Below are 20111 nucleotides of genomic sequence, written 5' to 3' on the forward strand. Positions count from 1 at the left end.
TGACCAACACACTCCCTGACCACTGACCAACACACACTCTCTCACCACTGACCAACACACACTCTCTCACCACTGACCAACACACACTCCCTCACCACTGACCAACACACACTCTCTCACCACTGACCAACACACACTCTCTCACCACTGACCAACACACACTCTCTCACCACTGACCAACACACACTCTCTCACCACTGACCAACACACACTCCCTCACCACTGACCAACACACACTCTCTCACCACTGACCAACACACACTCCCTCACCACTGACCAACACACACTCCCTCACCACTGACCAACACACACTCTCTCACCACTGACCAACACACACACTCTCACCACTGACCAACACACTCTCCCTCACCACTGACCAACACACACTCTCTCACCACTGACCAACACACACTCTCCCACCACTGACCAACACACACTCCCTCACCACTGACCAACACACACTCTCTCACCACTGACCAACACACACTCTCTCACCACTGACCAACACACACTCCCTCAACACTGACCAACACACACACTCTCACCACTGACCAAAACACTCTCTCACCACTGACCAACACACACTCTCTCACCACTGAGCAACACACACTCTCTCACCACTGACCAACACACACTCCCGCACCACTGACCAACACACACTCCCTCACCACTGACCAACACACACTCTCTCACCACTGACCAACACACACTCTCTCACCACTGACCAACACACACTCCCTCACCACTGACCAACACACACTCCCTCACCACTGACCAACACACACTCTCTCACCACTGACCAGCACACACTCCCTCACCACTGACCAACACACACTCTCTCACCACTGACCAACACACACTCCCTCACCACTGACCAACACACACTCTCTCACCACTGACCAACACACACACTCTCTCACCACTGACCAACACACACTCCCTCAACACTGACCAACACACACTCTCTCACCACTGACCAACACACACTCTCTCACCACTGACCAACACACACTCTCTCACCACTGACCAACACACACTCCCTCACCACTGACCAACACACACTCTCTCACCACTGACCAGCACACACTCCCTCACCACTGACCAACACACACTCTCTCACCACTGACCAAAACACACTCTCTCACCACTGACCAACACACACTCTCTCACCACTGACCAACACACACTCCCTCACCACTGACCAACACACACTCCCTCACCACTGACCAACACACACTCTCTCACCACTGACCAACACACACTCCCTCACCACTGACCAACACACACTCTCTCACCACTGACCAAAACACACTCTCTCACCACTGACCAACACACACTCACTCACCACTGACCAACACACACTCTCTCACCACTGACCAACACACACTCCCTCACCACTGACCAACACACACTCTCTCACCACTGACCAACACACACTCCCTCACCACTGACCAACACACACTCCCTCACCACTGACCAACACACACTCTCTCACCACTGACCAACACACAGAAACACAGCACGCCAGGTAAAAAGGAGACAGAGGAACACAAAAATTAAGAACTAAATACTAAGAGAGAAAAGAGAGAAAGAGAAAAAGAGAGAGTTTGTGAGAAGTAAGATTTATCTTACAAGTATTTTAGTAGTATGATAATGGGTTTGTTAAAGCAGAACGAAGTGTTTCTAAATCTAATCTGCAGAGAGAACAAAGAACCAGACCAGGGAAGAAAGTGGCGTCTGGGATGAGGCGGGATAAATCCGTCTCAGAGACGGGTCCACTGCAGTGTCTGTGATGGGGCGAGCCGGGCTAAGTGGGCTGGTAGCTGTGGTTGCAGGAACAGGACGAGGAAAATTAATAATTATACTGATGAATAACAGAGGCAGGAGCAATTCATCACCTCGCGCTGCGCTGCTATCATTCGCTACCAGCCTGATACAATTATACAGGGGGCGGGGGCGGGGGGATAATGCGCTTTTGATGGGGTTTATTCACGCCTGTGTGAGGCGTCACACTCGGACGCCCTGCACTACAACACACACTCTCTCACCACTGACCAACACACACTCTCTCACCACTGACCAACACACACTCTCTCACCACTGACCAACACACACTCTCTCACCACTGACCAACACACACTCTCTCACCACTGACCAAAACACACTCTCTCACCACTGAACAACACACACTCCCTCACCACTGACCAACACACACTCTCTCACCACTGACCAACACACACTCTCTCACCACTGACCAACACACACTCTCTCACCACTGACCAACACACTCTCTCACCACTGACCAACACACACTCTCTCACCACTGACCAACACACTCTCTCACCACTGACCAACACACACTCTCTCACCACTGACCAACACACACTCTCTCACCACTGACCAACACACACTCTCTCACCACTGACCAACACACACTCCTTCAGCACTGGCCAACACACACTCTCACCACTGACCAACACACACTCACTCACCACTGACCAACACACACTCTCTCACCACTGACCAACACACACTCTCTCACCACTGGCCAACACACTCCCTCACCACTGACCAACACACACTCCCTCACCACTGGCCAACACACTCTCTCACCACTGACCAACACACACTCCCTCACCACTGACCAACACACACTCCTTCACCACTGACCAACACACACTCCCTCACCACTGGCCAACACACACACTCTCACCACTGACCAACACACACGCCCTCACCACTGACCAACACACACTCTCTCACCACTGACCAAAACACACTCTCTCACCACTGACCAACACACTCTCCCTCACCACTGACCAACACACACTCCCTCACCACTGACCAACACACACTCTCTCACCACTGACCAACACACACTCACTCACCACTGACCAACACACACACTCTCACCACTGACCAACACACTCTCCCTCACCACTGACCAACACACACTCCCTCACCACTGACCAACACACACTCTCTCACCACTGACCAACACACACTCCCTCACCACTGACCAACACACACTCCCTCACCACTGACCAACACACACTCTCTCACCACTGACCAACACACACTCCCTCACCACTGGCCAACACACACACTCTCCCTCACCACTGACCAACACACACTCCCTCACCACTGACCAACACACACTCTCTCACCACTGACCAACACACACTCCCTCACCACTGACCAACACACACTCCCTCACCACTGACCAACACACTCTCCCTCACCACTGACCAACACACACTCCCTCACCACTGACCAACACACACTCTCTCACCACTGACCAACACACACTCCCTCACCACTGACCAACACACACTCCCTCACCACTGACCAACACACACTCCCTCACCACTGACCAACACACACTCTCTCACCACTGACCAACACACACTCCCTCACCACTGACCAACACACTCTCCCTCACCACTGACCAACACACTCTCCCTCACCACTGACCAACACACACTCTCTCACCACTGACCAACACACACACTCTCACCACTGACCAACACACACTCCCTCACCACTGACCAACACACACTCTCTCACCACTGACCAACACACACTCCCTCACCACTGACCAACACACACTCTCTCACCACTGACCAACACACTCTCCCTCACCACTGACCAACACACACTCCCTCACCACTGACCAACACACTCTCCCTCACCACTGACCAACACACACTCCCTCACCACTGACCAACACACACTCTCTCACCACTGACCAACACACACTCTCTCACCACTGACCAACACACACTCTCTCACCACTGACCAACACACTCTCCCTCACCACTGACCAACACACTCTCCCTCACCACTGACCAACACACACTCTCTCACCACTGACCAACACACACTCTCTCACCACTGACCAACACACTCTCCCTCACCACTGACCAACACACACTCTCTCACCACTGACCAACACACACTCTCTCACCACTGACCAACACACACTCTCTCACCACTGACCAACACACACTCTCTCACCACTGACCAACACACACTCTCTCACCACTGACCAACACACACTCCCTCACCACTGACCAACACACACTCTCTCACCACTGACCAAAACACACTCTCTCACCACTGACCAACACACAGCTCTTGTTACCACGTTTCACCATATTGTAATAGAAGAAACCATTTTAATTAATGTATCCCTGTCCCTCTGTCTCTCTCTTTCTCTCCCTCTGTCTCTCTCTTTCTCTCCCTATGTCTCTCTCTTTCTCTCCCTCCGTCTCTCTCTCTCACTTATCTGGCATTCAACCTCTCTCTTTTTTCACTCTTTTCATTATATTTTTCTTTTCTGTCTTCCACTCTAGTCTATCTATTTATATTTCTCTCTCACTCTTTATCTGCCTGTCTCACTCTTTCTCCCTCTCCCCGTTGCTCTTTCCCCCTTTCACTGTCTTGTTATACCTCTCTGTCTCGCTTCCTCTCTTTACTTTACTTTGGTGTTTTTTCTATTTACCCGGCTTTTTCTTCCTAAGAAGAATACCATGCCATAGTTAGCACTCCTATTATAGAGAAAGAGTGAGATACAGAGAGAAAGGGGGACTGTGTGTGTGTGTGTGTGAGAGTGTGTGTGTGTGCTGCAGTGTTATTTGTCTCTGTGCGGTGCGGAGTTCGGGGTTGCTCTGTTCATTTAATGCAAGGTTAGTCAGGCTGATGTGATGAATGGAGTGTCTGCGGGAGAATAAAAGCATGCGCTCTATCACCGTGCAGACAGCGTTCACACACACACACACACACACACATATATATATATACACACACACACACACTCTTGCAAAATGCCCAACAGACACACTGCAGAATGTGCAATTCTGCTTATGTTTATCAGAATCATTCCTGCCCCCTTCCAAATATAGAAAACAGGTCACACGTATTTGAAGTTGGAAATGCAGTGAGGGCGTTTCTCCATTACAGCGTACACACACACACACACACACACACACACACAGACACACACACAGACACACACACACACACACAGAAAAATGAGAGGATGTTTACAAACTCCATCTCAACCCGCACTGCTCTGATACAGGAAGAGAGATAATAACACAATATTGATTAATCCATAAAAACACTGATAGCAGAGTGACCACAACACCCAACACTACACACACACACACACACACACACACACAACACTACACACACACACAGCACCTAACACTACACACACACACACACACACACAACACCCAACACTACACACACACAGCACCTAACACTACACACACACACCCCCCCACACACACAGCACCTAACACTACACCTGATACTCCAACAGCACACACACACACTTGCACACACCCCCCCCCCCCCACACAGCGTGTAAACCCTTTGGGAAAGGAGGAATAATAAATATACACATATAAACAGAAACACAGTTTTGTTTAGAAATAGAAACTATAGGTTAAGATGTTTATTGTCTATAATTACAAAATGAGAGATATCTACACTTTTACTTTATGTATAACTCATTTGTCCTTTAGCGTTTTTGCAGTTTTTTTGCATTAAATCAAGCAAAAAAGGAATACAGATGCAAACTTGGCCAGAATGTAAACGTAAATATCATGAAACACACAATAATCACATTCACATAATTATCAAATTTAAACTGAATGCACTTGAGAGACGTGTTTAACTGTTTAGACATTTAAACAATAGACACTGTCTCTGTGTTTCTCTCACACTCAAACTGAAGTCTAGTCTATAAAGTAATTAAAATAAACCTCCTGATGCCTGCCGTTACCTTCACCTGTAGGCCATCTATCAATCATGCAGGTGTCTTAACCACCTGACCCATCTTAGCCAATCAAACACCTCATCCATCACCCCGCCCCTAATTAATCTTCACAACTGACAACTTCCATTAGCAGCTACGATTGAGGTGTTAAGTTTGTAAGTGTTGTTTAGGTGGACTGTTGTCACTCAGAAATGTGTGTGTATGTGTGTGTGTGTGTGTGTGTGTACTCACAGTGCAGTGTGTGCTGGCTATTATCTTCAGGGTGAACTCTGCACTAAACTCCAGCTCAGAGATGGTCACAGCATTACAGTCCAGTGTCTACAAAAACGACGAAGAACACACACACACACAGTTTGATTTACATGTTAAATATGTAATTATTTTTTTACCCATCAAATGTTTGCTCCCAGTTTGCTGTAAAAAGGGTCCCACAGTTAAAGAGATCCTACACTCATCCTGTATCGAGTTCCAGCTTCTGTTCTGAGTTTATAAACCAAAGATTCAGTTTAACACCAACCTCTCTTCATCCCTGACAATCAAACACACTGTGCCTTCAAACTGATAAATGGGTGGGGCTTAATTGCTTTAGGCTGGATGGGTGGGGCTTAACCGTTGTAGGCTGGATGGGTGGGGCTTAATTGCTTTAGGCTGAATGGGTGGGGCTTAATTGCTTTAGGCTGGATGGGTGGGGCTTAATTGTTGTTGGGTGAATGGGTGGGGCTTAAGTGTTGTAGGCTGGATGGGTGGGGCTATTTTATACATTACAGATTCGAACTGCAAGTGTCCTTTGTCATTTTGCCTTTAAAACTTATATAAATGTAAATGGCGTCTGCTCTGATTGGCTTGTCTTTTTTGTTTCTCATTTAAACAAACAAACTAACAAACAAACAAAATAAACCAAAGTTACACTGAATATAAAACTAAAGAAGACTAAACTTGAAAACAGCAATCTAACAAACAGCATGAGTGTCACAGTTTAGCCCATGTCTATCTTGTTTCTCCCTCATTTGGTCTCTTGTGCTCCTGCCCCTCTGTTTACCTGTCATGTTTCCCAGCCATGTGCTATTGTTGTGATTTGGTCCTGTCTCCGCCCTAGCCCCACCCTGTCATCAGTTATTTGTAACCCCGCCCCCTCTTGATTGATCCTCAGGTGTTTCCAGTTTCCTGTTCGCTCCTGGTGTATATAAGCCCCTTTGTTTCAAGCCTTCTTTGTCTTTTGTTGGTTTGTTTGCTGTCTGTGATCAGGCTTGTTTCATGTCTCATGCTGTTTGTTAGATTCCTGTTTTCAAGTTTAGTTTTCTTTAGTTTTATATTCAGTTTAACTTTGGTTTATTTTGTTTGTTTGTTAGTTTGTTTTAGTTTGTTTATTTAATAAAATTATTATTCTGCACTTCAATCTCTCCTCACTTGTGTAACAATTATTATATCACAAAAGAATTTAATTAAATTGTGTGGACGGGTGGGGGTTTTCACTCCTTTATTTAAAGACAGTGTTACAGTGCACACACTCCACCAGCAGAGAAAGGGTTTAACGAGATTCCATGCTAGAGAGTGCTCATTTTAAGGGTTTGTGACCACAGTGAAGAACCGTTATTGGACTGGAGGTGTAAAAAGTTTCATCATGCAGGAGACTGATCAATGTTTAATTCACACCACTTCACACATCCAAGGCTTTTATGAAGGACAAGGAATTACAATTGCATTTCTGTTCTTGAATAAATGAATAGAAATGTATTACTGATATCAGAACCAACCAGCTGCAGTTCCACAGAAAACTACACAGAACACAAGTCTCACACACTGAGAGAGAGACACTGATCCTTTAACTTTTGGCATAAAAAAAATCACAGACCCCAACACATTTTTTTATTCCCCACTAGTTAAAGTACTTACAGCCTAGGGGTGGGTGATGTGGCCCGAAAATAATATAACAATATTTCAGGTATTTTTGTGATAACGATACTCTTGGTGATATGACAAAACACAAAATAAAAAATATTTCAAGAATACTCTACTGCAACAAAATGAAAATTCAACTGTATTATTGCATATGATATGGCACACCTCTATCTGAGATAAATAACACAAACATAAAAAGATTTTATGATCCAGAATGTCATGATACTAATAATAATAATGCACTCCATATATCACCATATATCCAGGAATAAAGTAAAATAAATTATACTGAATATATATAATCTGTCTCTAGTAGATATATAATGGGAAAAGAGAACAGTGCTAAAAACAGAAAAAAGTAGTACCCTGATGTGATAATTAGGGGTGAGTGATATGGCACGATATTTTAATGCATAATGTTGTTCATGATTTTCAAAAATGTTGATGTTATTTTCTAGTATGATACCATATGGCAGACACCTAGTACATAGTATACCCCCTTATATTTTTGTGCTGAAGATAAAAGACTTGATACGTGGTTTGAGCATTAACAAGCTGACCTCCCACCTCTTCAAGCTCTGCAGCATTTTCAAAAGCCAACCTCTGGAGATTAAGATAAACACGTGGACTTAAGTTCTTTGGTGGACCCTGGGGAGGCATGTTCTGAGTGGAACCCATTCTGGAAAACTGCTGTATGACCTTGGCCATCATGTGCAGCTCATCTTTAGGGTGTTAGCAATCTACTTATAGCCTAGGCCAATTTTATGTAGAACAAGAATCCCTTTTTTTAGATCATCAGAAAGTTCTTTGCCATGAGGTGCCATTTTAACATTCCAGTTCCCAGAATAAGAAAGTTTAAGAGCAATTACACCAAATCTAACAGCCCTACTCCCCATTCACACCTGCTAACTCTAATGAGTCATCTGAAACCGTGGAGGGCTAATTGAGCACAAACTGCCTATTTTCACTAAGGGGCGTACTCAGTTTTTGTCAGTGGTTTAGACTTTATTAGCTGAGTGTTATTTTGAGAGTTATTTTGGGGGCACAGTAAATTTACACTGTTACACAGGCTGTACACAGTCTACTTTAAATTGTATTAATGTGTCATATCTTCAGTGTTGTCCCAAAAAAATATATAATACAATATATCCCAAAAAAGTGAGGGGTGTACTTTGTTTAATGAACTCATCAGAAGCTGTTTTAGTTTCACTAAACAGAGATCACCATACAGCTCACACCTGTTTCTGGTTTGGTGTGTGTTTTAACATTGTTATGTGTGTTTGGTTTATTTGACTGTGTGTATGTGGATTATTTCATGTGTGTGTGTGTGGGTGTGTTTGTGTGTGTGTGTGTGTGTGTGTGTTGGGGTGTGTGTGTGTGTGTGTGGGGGAGTGTGTGTGTGTGTGTGTGTGTGTGTGTGTGTGTTCAGGCCATTGTCAAAGCAATAAAATTTAGTAAAGATCAACTTAAACAGGGATTAAATTAATTAATCAGCAGCAGCTCCACAAAAACAACCCCAGGCTTCATTTCACCTCTCTCGTTCTCTCTCTCACTTCCTCTCGCGCTTTTTCTCCCTTCATTTTGCTCCCTCATATTTTCTCTTTCTTGCTTTCTCACTTTCTCTCCCTCACTTTCTTTCAATTTTTGCTTTTGCTTATTTATATTGCAGTCAATTTTCACGTAAACTGAGAAATCTCAGAGTGCTCTGCTGAATAGTTTACATGCAGTGAAAAATCTAATTTGTAAAATTCCAGCTTTTTATTAGCTTTCCTCATTTTAGACCTTACTCTGAACTAAGAAATCAGAATATGTGGTTTACATGGATAACATGTAGAACTGCAGTAATCCAATATGATCAGAAATTTGAGTAAATATAAACACTCTTATCGTCTCTCAGCCTGAGCTGTTTGCTAAGGTGCTCTTTATGCTGTAAAGTACAGTTGTGTTCAAAATTATTCAACCCCCACTTCAGTAAAGTGTTTAGTAAGTTTAACATTTTTTTCTCTTATTCACAATCAGATCAAATAAGGACACAAGCAACGTAAATGACAATATTTTTTCTAATATACCAACAAATGTACTTTTTGTGATTTCCTCATTGACAAAATTATTCAACCGCTGAAAGAATACCACTCACAAGAACAGAATATTCAATCAGGTGTTTTCAATCAGGCACTGAAAGCACCTGTAGATGTGAACAGAACCAGTGATGGTATAGTTACTTTGAAAAAGTAATCCGATTACTGATTACTGATTACTCCTTTAAAAAGTAACTTAGTTACTTTATGGATTACTTGATTTTAAAAGTAACTAAGTTACTTTACAAGTTACTTTATTAGTTACTTTCAGCAGCTGCAGACACCACCTCCCGCCGCCTTAACATAAACATTATAACCAGTTTTGCCAATACTGCCTTTATTGGAAAAAACATTTTTAACAGCAACAATGTATCTCTTGACACTTAAAGTTGAACTATTTCCTGAAAAAAAATCTCTTAAATGAATTTAACATAAATAATTGTTTTTATAAAAAATAAAATATGGTCCCGGGTAGGAAAATCTCTTTCTTGACCTGATATATTTAAACACCGTGTATATGGTCTAGGCTGACATCATGTGTACTTTTGTTATTTTGGCCTGGTTTTATTTTATAATCACATGTTAAGAGTGAAACAGTGGAGTGGGGAGAGTAAACCAATAGTTGTACCTCATTAACAGAAGCTTCTCAATCCTCTTGTCAGAAAGTCTATTTCTTCTAGGCACTTTGTCCCCAGCACAGAGTGTACAGCGAACCCTGATAATGAAACCTTTATCTTTAAACCTTTATACTAACTCAGAATAGTGGCTGTATTTCCAGCTACAAAACGCGATTCTCTCGCCTGCCTCCACGGATTCGTTTGTGTCGCTGCGTGTCCGAGACGCGTGTGATTGGCGGGTCGGAGCGGAGGGGTTGAGGAAGGGAGGTGTCAGGTGGAGAGAGAGAGAGTAACGCACAGTGACTTGGATAAGTAACTTTAATCTGATTACTGGATTGGAAATAGTAACGCGTTAGATTACTCGTTACTGACATCACTGAACAGAACCATAAGACATTAAACATTTCAAGAGACACAATTGGAAGCATAATTTGCACGTTTAAAGCTAAAGGCACAGAGGAAACGCTACCTGGGCGTGGCAGAAAGAGGATGCTGTCCGTTACCTGAGATGAAAGGTGGAGAAAATTCCCCAGCTTGACAGCTAAAGAATGTGACCGGACTTGTCACAGGAAAGTTCTCAGGTTTCGACCCAATAGGGCAATAAGGCGCACACTGCGAGATGAAGGCCTCTGTGCCAGAACTCCTAGGCGCACCCCCTGCTGACTCCAAATCATGAGAAGAGTCGACTCCAGCGTGACAAAAACAACAAAGACAAGACACCAAGGTTTTGGGATACTGTTCTCTGGAGTGATAATTTTTTTTAACTATGGCTCAGTGATATATCTGCAGCAGGAAGAATGAGGCTTCTACAGAAAAGAACACCTTGCCTACTGTGGAGCATGGTGATGGGTCAGTTATGCTCTGGGGCATGCTCTCAGCTTCTTCAGGTAGAGGGAATCTCCACCGTGTGGAAGGTACCATGAGTTCAGCTAACTACCAGGAGATCTTAGGTGGAAATGTCACACAGTCAGTGATGAAGCTAAAGCTTAGGAGATGTTGGACCTTATAACAGGACAACGATCCCAAGCATACCTCATATTCTGCCATGGTTTTGTTGCAGAAGAAGAGCTAGAAAATCCTGGAGTGGCCATCCCAATTCACCTGACTTAAATCCCATAGAAAATCTCTGGTGGGACTTGAAGAAGGCAGTTGCTACACACAAGCCCAAGAATGTTAATGAACTGGAGGCCTTTGCCCATGAGGAACGGGCTTAGATACCTGTTGATCGAGGCAAGGAACTTGTGTCAAGCTCTGTCTGAAGGAGGGCGAGTTGTAGTAAGTACTAATGTTTATGTGATTAAGGGGTTGAATTTTTTTTTTCAATGAGGAAAAAAAAGGACATTAGTTGGTATATTAGAACAAATATTGTTGGGGGTTAAATCATGTTTAACACGACTGTAAGTGTCAGGGTGCTGCTGTCTGTGTCTTTACTCACCTGAATGACTGCAGGCTCTGAGATGACTGTTTCTGGTTTCAGGACCTCCACCACGGCCTCAGGAATAACCACTTCCTTCATACATTCCATCTTAAAGCCATACACATTGTCCCAGAAGGCAATGCGGTCACTGTGTTTCTCAGTGTCGCCCACAGCTGCCAGGCTAATGATACAGCGGTCAGGAAAAACTGTTGAGAAAGGATTAGAGAATATTCACTAGTGACACAACACTGATCCACAAACAGATAAATGTGGAAACAAAAGTGAACCAAAGTGGCCAAAAGTGAACAGACATCTGACAATCACACCTAAATTTGTAAAATAATCAAAGCTGCATGAATCCGTAACAGCCCTCCTGACCCCCGACAACAAAACATCCCAGAGCAACATTTAGCTCAAAATACAAACACTGCAGTCACACGGCAAACAGAAACTGCAGCCGTAAAACATCCATTCATTACCTAAATGTGTGTTAATGAGGACATCTCTCATGTAATGGCAAGTCACATGACCATGTCCCAAGTCACCAACCAGCCCTCCAACTCCCAAACGCCCCTCTGCCTAAGCAGCAAACAGGACAAACAGCTTCCGGGTAGGAAAATCTCAACTCGACTGCTGATCATCATCATAAAGAATCTGCATTCATCAGTTTTAATGCGTTTTTATGGGCAGTAATAAGAAAATAAGCAGAGCTCGTCTCGCCTGCAGCTGCAGGGCTACAGGAGTCACAACTGTGCTACATACTAATGAAGACCAGGGTCACTGACTCTCTCTCACACACACACGCACGCGCGCACACACACACACACACACACACAAATACACACTTAAGACCAGCCAGAGGCAACGACATAAATGAAAAAGCGAGTGAAGTGAAAACATTACCTTCATCACATCAGAACCATTACATACTCTCTCCATCTGAGCAGCACCACAGTCTGCTTAATGGGAATAAAGCACGACACCCTCACCATTACAGTGAGAGTTCATCAAACAATCATCAACTTTACTCTGATCCAGGGGCAATAATCATGGTGTCCAGTAGGTTAGATAGCTGTCAGACAAGTTTAGGCAAATTTATCACATACAACATTATGCTCAGGTTCAATATATTTAAATGTAAAATTGTAGCATTTGCTTTCTGTCTCTCTTTCACATGTACTCACGTAACACCCCCCACCCCCGACACAGCTCACAAGAATATTTAAAAGGCATTTCTGAATTATATCCTGCCAACAGTTTTAGTGTGCACATTCTTACTATTTCACATTTTTACCTTAAAATAGCAGCATCGATATCATGTTGATGCTTTACAGTCCTTAAAAGAGAGTATAGTGTCACTCCTTCACTCTTCAGTACAGAGTAACGCTGTGGAGTCATATTTGTGATAACTGATCACCTCTCCTAGCATGTTAACAAATGCATGTGTACAGCTCTCCATAATGTGGCATATCAAGACGCTGATTAGACAGTGAGTATTACACAGGTGTAGCTTGGACTGAACACAATAAAAGGACCCTCTATAAATGGGCAGTTTTGTCACAAAGCACAGTGCCACAGATGTTAGGGTGTTAAGGGAGCGTGCAGTTGGCATGTTGACTGCAGGAAAGTCCAACAGAGCTCTTGCCCATAAATTGAATGTTCATTTCTCCACCATAAGCCTTGTCTAAAGGCATTTTAGAGAATTTGGCAGTACAATTAACCGACCTCACAACCACAGACCACATGTAACCATACCAGCCCAGGACCTACACATCCAGCATCTAAACCTGCCACCAGCCACCCAGACAGCTGCTGTAACAATCGCTTTACATAGCCAAAGAATTTCTGCACTGCGTGTATGGCGTTGTGTGAGTGAGAGGTTTACTGATGTCAGTGTCGTGAACCGAGTGGCCCGTGGTGGCGGTGGGGTTATGGAATGGGCAGGTGTATGTTATGGATGATGAACATGGCTGCATTTCTTTGGATGGAATTTGAATGAACAGAGATACCGTGAGGAGATCCTGAGGCCTGTTATTGTGCTGTTCATCCATGACCATAACCTCATGTTGCGTATACCACAGTATCCATCAACTTCACACAGCCATTAAAGAAAAGTGGACCAACATTCCACAGACCCTAATCAACAACCTGATCAACTCTACATGAAGGAGATGTGCTGCACTCTGAGAGGCAGATGGTGTTCGCACCAGAAACTGACTGCTTTTCTGAACCCCCCAGATTCTCACAATACTGTAAACTGCATATTTTAGAGTGGTCTTTTGTTGTGGGCAGCCAAAGCTACACCTGTGTAATAATCACTGTGTCTAATCAGCATCTTGATATTCCACACTTATGACTGGTGAATGGTTTATCTCAGCAAAGGTGAAGTGCTCACTAAAAATATGATCCAATTGTAAACAAAATTTAAGAGAAAAAGGCCTTTTTGAGTTTAGCTCATTGTTGTGTTTGTATTTGTATATTTTAGAATGACTAAAACTGAAAGGTCTCATGGAAGTCCATATCCAAAGTCCAAAAGTGCCAGACATGTAAATATGTTGTGTTTGTGAAACTTTTCATTTGTTTTTACAGGCTCTTTATTTTACACACACACACACACACACACACACACACACAAACACAATCCAGTGAGGATTCTGTCATCCCATTATTCTGAGATCAGTGACAGTGTGAGTAACTGTCCCAGGAAATGTGGGAAGTGCTGATTGGGCAGAAAGCAGGACTGTCCCACATCAGCAGGATAAGGGGGGCAGGAGGGCCATGTCACATGATTCATAGCTTTGACATCTGTGTCCTTCTCGACTCAGTAATCATGTCCCGTTTATCAAGTACCCCAACTTCAGACAATACCCCCAACCCCCCCCCCCCCAAACACACACTCTCACAGCCCATAACGGTCGGCCGTGAAGAAGTTCTGCTTGGGTGGGTTTGAAAGGGGGCTGGGTGGGCGAGGGTTGAGGGAGTGATGTGGAGAAGAGAGGTTAATGATCAGAAGAGACAGAACAGGAGGAGAGAGATAGCGGCTCATAGTTCTTTAACAGAGATAGAAAGAGAGAGAACAGCTGGGGGGGGGGGGCAACAGTAACTAATGCTGCTCAGACGCACCAGAAAGCAGCAGGTGAAACCGGTTTGAGAATCAATCTGAGCACACGAAACCACTACAGCTCCAACACTGACCACACCCAGCCTCAATCTCTGCCTCACACCCAGTCTCAAACCTAGCATCAGTCTCTGCCTCTTACCCAGCCTCACTCTCTGTCTCACTCTCTGACTCATACCTAGTCTTACACTCAGCCTCAATCTCTGCCGCACACCCAGCCTCAGTCTCTGCCTCACACTAAGCCTCACTCTTTACCTCACACCCAGTCTCTCACCTAGCCTCACTCTCTGCCTCACACCCAGTCTCAAACCTAGCATCAGTCTCTGCCTCTTACCCAGCCTCACTCTCTGTCTCACTCTCTGACTCATACCTAGTCTTACACTCAGCCTCAATCTCTGCCGCACACCCAGCCTCAGTCTCTGCCTCACACTAAGCCTCACTCTTTGCCTCACACCCAGTCTCTCACCTAGCCTCACTCTCTGCCTCACACCCAGTCTCAAACCTAGCATCAGTCTCTGCCTCTTACCCAGCCTCACTCTCTGTCTCACTCTCTGACTCATACCTAGTCTTACACTCAGCCTCAATCTCTTCCGCACACTCAGCCTCAATCTCTGCCGCACACCCAGCCTCAGTCTCTGCCTCACACCCAGACTCACATTCTGACTCACACCCAGCCTCTCTCTGCCTCACACTAAGCCTCACTCTTTGCCTCACACCCAGTCTCTCACCTAGCCTCACTCTCTGTCTCACACCTAGTCTCACTCTCAGTCTCTACTTTACACCCAGCTTTAGTCTCTGCCTCACTTTCTGACTCATACCCAGCCTCACTCTCTGTATTACTCATTGCATCACACGCAGTCTCACTCTCTGCCTCACACTTAGCCTCAGACCCAGCCTCACTCTCTGTCTCACACCCAGTCTCACACCCACTGCTTAGCATGCCAGCTATGGGGCTCCACCACCTTCTCACCATGGGAAACAGCCTGCTCCAGTTCTCTCCGCTCCCTACCCTGGCTACACACCATTACCCGGATCCGAGTTACTCATAGCTCCAGGTCTCGGAATGCCTCAACCTTCCCTTCCAGTGTTCAAGAGTGGTTGGGAGAGTGACTTTGCTCTGCTTAAGCTTGCATTAGACAATGTACTGGGGAGCAACCTTTACCTCAACGGGCAACATAAATAAAGCACGCTGCAGCTTGCCAAGGTGTACATGCATGACCCGGCACTATATACCACTACGCTGCAGGCTCTACAAAATAAGTATGGGCAACCGCGACAGCTGTTCCAAAGTGAACTAGGTGCCATACTCATAGCACCTGTTTTAAAAGTTGGTGATGCCAACACTCATTTGCCTTGTTGGTCCAGTCTTTGGTAGGCATGTTAAAGACAACTGTGGTTCCCACGTTGATCATCTGCTCAGTAAGATGCCTCCAACTTACCATCATGATTTGTTGAGCATTGCCTGTGAAATGGTATTCTGCAGACTGGCACTGAACCTACACCCTTCAGGACTTGGCTACCAAGGTGGATCTCCAGTAGAGCAGCAGCACTGTATCATACAGATACCCCCCGACCAGCTAGGAAAGATCAGCGAACTGCTCAACCCAAAGAGAAACCAAATACTGTGTGCTTCAATGTAGCTGACAGGGTAATCAGGGAAGATACATCTATGGCAGAGCTTACACAGATGAAGGCCAAACCCAAGCTCAAACTGTTCTGTCTATATTGTGACAATCAAGAAAACTACTTCAATTCCTGTGAAGAATTTAAGAATTTAACCACAAATCAGATCCTGTAGTGGCTCAAGGATGGCAAATGGTGTCGCAAAATGTGAACCGGTGCATGCTTAAGTGTCCCTGTAAAACCTGCAAGGAGACACACCTTACCATCTTGCAACGTAAGGATGCATCACGAACAGAGATGAGTCCAGCTACAGGCAGGAGGTGGAACACCTGGAGGATTGGTGCAGAGAGAACAACCTCTGCATCAAGTAAAGAAGATGAAGGAGATGACTGTGGACTTCAGAAGGGGCCAGCATGCCCACCTCCCCCTGCACATTGGAGGATCTGCGGTGGAAGTGGTCGACAGCTACAGGTACTTTGGTGTGCACCTGAGCAGCAACCACACCTGGAGCAACAACACTTCCACTCTGGTCAGGAAGGCACATCAGCGGCCCTACTTCCTCAGGAGGCTGAGACGAGCTGGACTCGGGAGCGCAGTCCTCACCTCCTTCTACAGATGTGTGGTGGAGAGCGTCGTGTGCTTCAGCATCAATGTGTGGCATTGAAGCTGCTCTGCTACAGACAAGAAAACCCCTGCAGAGGGTGGTGAAGCTGCACAGAGGATTGTTGGAGTTAGCTTTCCCAGCACCCTGAACATCTACACCTCTAGATGCAGGAAAAGGGCCACCTGCATCAGGAAGGATCCCACCCACCCAGCACACGCACTTTTTGTCCCGCTCCCCTCAGGCCGGAGGCTGCGGAGCATTAAGTGCAAAACAACAAGACTCAGAAACAGCTTCATTCCGGAAGCTGTAAGACTCTAAAACACACTGCGCTGACACACAAGGACAAATTACTGTTTACGAACACTGTCACTTTACCCGCACTGAGACACTTTATCTTTATTGCTCTTATTTCATTATCATGCTGCTATAGAAAACTTGCACTCTGTACTTTATGTTGCTGCTACCTGTCTACTCTGCCTATTTTTTGGGGGGTATTTATCTATTTTGTATATTCTATTTTTATTGTATTCCTTTTATTTTGCTATCTTATTTTATCTATATATCTATTTTAACAACAGTTCTTGGGTGTAAACTGAATTGTGAGATCACAACTTCATTCCACCTCATGTACCACATGTGATGCGAGTGACACTAAAATCTCCTTGAATCCTTGCAAGGTGTACACGGTCAGCCTACTCCCCCCAAAGTATATGGATCGGCCCAACAGATCTCAAAGAGTAATGCTGAAGATGGTTGTCCTCCATAGGGGTGACCGAAGGCTGGAGACTTACGCAGTACTTGATGACAGCTCTGAGAGGAAAATTATCCCTCCTCAAGTGGTGCAACAACTCAACCTCATCAGCCATCCAGAGACTCTACCCTTAAAGACTATGCACTCAATGGTGCATCAGTCTCTTTGGAAGTATAATCACTGCTGCAGCCATATGGGAAGCACCTGATATCCAACGCTTTTACTGCAGAGGGATTGGCTCTTGTTGAACACACTTATCCAGTTTGTGTGCTACAGCAGAAATACAAACAACTCAGAGGACTTCCCTTACCCCCCAAAACAGTGCCCAACCTCTTCTCCTAATTGGGTTTGATGCGCCCCACTTGATCACTTCAGTCCAACCAGTGAATGCAGGACCATCAGGTGGACCTGTTGCCATCTGCACTAAGTTGGGCTAGTTGCTTTAAGGGCCAGTTGATACTTTCCATCTCACACCTGGACTCCAACAGTGCCTGCACATTGCCACAGCCTCAGTTTCCAGCGAGCTTCTCAGGAATGTGGAATGCCTGTGGCAAATGGATACCTTGCCCTACAGTAAGAAAACTGTCACTCATTTAAAAGGGAGACCAACAAGCTCTCGCTCTGCTCCAGACAGCCACCACTAGAGTGACCATAGATAGTGTCCCAAGATATGCCACTCCTCTTCTTCGCCGTACGACCCGCACAGCTCTCCAGGCTCTAGTGAAAACAGTACTTTCCAGGCTTCGCTGCACAGAGCGCACGCTTGCTAAGAACCCCACACAAGCTAAGTGTAAGCTTATAGTGCTGAGATCCAGAAGCTGGAGGAAAAAGTCAAGCCAAGCAGTCATGGTTTATACCTCCACCATAACGTCTTCGACTGTTCTTTACAATACCGAGGGCAGTCACTAAATGAGCTCTTGTTGTCAGACTGCTATGAGCTTTGGCTGTCTAAGGGCAGTAACAACCTGCAGGAGACAACCTTGGGTCTCCAGTGGAACTGTCTCACAGATTCGCTGAGCTTTAAGTACCATCCAGTAGACCACCTTGAGCCAACCCTGAGGAACATTTAGAGAGCCCTAGCAAGTCAGTATGATTCACTGGGCTTTATTAATCAGATGGGATGATCCAACTGAACCTCAGTCTCTGAGACAGCAGTGGACAGATTGGGTGAAGGAGCTCCCTGATCACATCCACCTCTAATTCTCACGAACTTACACAACTCCATGTGCCGATGAGCCTACTGCATCCAGGGAGCTTTAAGTCTTCTGTGATGCATCAGAGAGAGCGTATGGTTTAGTGGCCTACATACGCACTGTCAATGACCAAGGTCATGTCTACACGTCCTTTGTGCTGGCCAGATTAAGAGTGGCACAGAAGAAACGCCTGCTAAGTCTGGAATTTAGCGAACTTAGCATCACAGTCGTGCCATTACAAGGTCTTTGTTGGCACACATATCACAGAGAATTAAACTCTAACTGATGTAGCAAGCTGGAGGTAGGTAGACTCGGCAAGAAATCCAGCGGATGACAACGTGAGGCCTGAGGCTCTCAGATATGATGCATCCACACCGATGGATTATTGGTTTAGATTTCCTCAGTCAGCCTCTGGACCAGCGGCCAACTATGACCACAGCAGCAGATGATGAACCTGACTCTGTCAAACTCCAGAAGTCCACCCTCGCTGGTATAACATCAGAGGCTCAAAACCCAGACCAACCTGATTCGGTGCAGTTTCATACCTGGAAGGAGCTAGTTCAGACTACAGTCACATTCCTTCATAGGGTTGTGCTTCCCGTGACTGTAACCACCATTCTACTCCACGGGAGTGGACTGTTTTGGTCCATTTCTTGTGAAGATCGGCTGCAAGACTGAGAAACAATGAGGGATTGAGTACAAATGCCTAACTACCGTGTCTCGGATGCATTTCTGCTGTCCTTGCGCAGACTCATAGCCAGACGGCGCACTTAGTTTGAACTCCTGTGTGATAATGGTACCAATTTTGTTGGGGGAGAACGGGAGCTATGGGAGGCTTTGATGCCATGGCACCTGAGCTGCGAGATCAACTAGCGAAACAGAAGATCTCCTTCCAGTTCAACCCACCAAGTGCTCCACATTTCGATCCCAGACACCATTCTTGTTGAAGTAGAAGGGATAGGATGGAGGTGGAGGCATGGTCAGGTTCTAGCAAAGAACTTCTGGTCAACCTTCATCTGA

General features: G+C 45.3%; 1 protein-coding gene across 1 annotated transcript in view; it reads right to left on the minus strand.

The window, feature by feature from the left end:
* Positions 1–20111, minus strand: part of LOC111190604 (protein arginine N-methyltransferase 3) — a gene marked incomplete at its 5' end in the record, with an annotated part of 92811 nt that overhangs the window by 23614 nt on the left and 49086 nt on the right. The window contains 2 exon segments of the mRNA XM_049473226.1: positions 6023–6109; positions 11821–12008. Coding sequence (XP_049329183.1) covers positions 6023–6109; positions 11821–12008 — 275 coding nt within the window.

Source organism: Astyanax mexicanus, unplaced genomic scaffold (assembly GCF_023375975.1).
Source record: "Astyanax mexicanus isolate ESR-SI-001 unplaced genomic scaffold, AstMex3_surface scaffold_35, whole genome shotgun sequence".
In the NCBI taxonomy this organism is placed as follows: Eukaryota; Metazoa; Chordata; class Actinopteri; order Characiformes; family Acestrorhamphidae; genus Astyanax; species Astyanax mexicanus.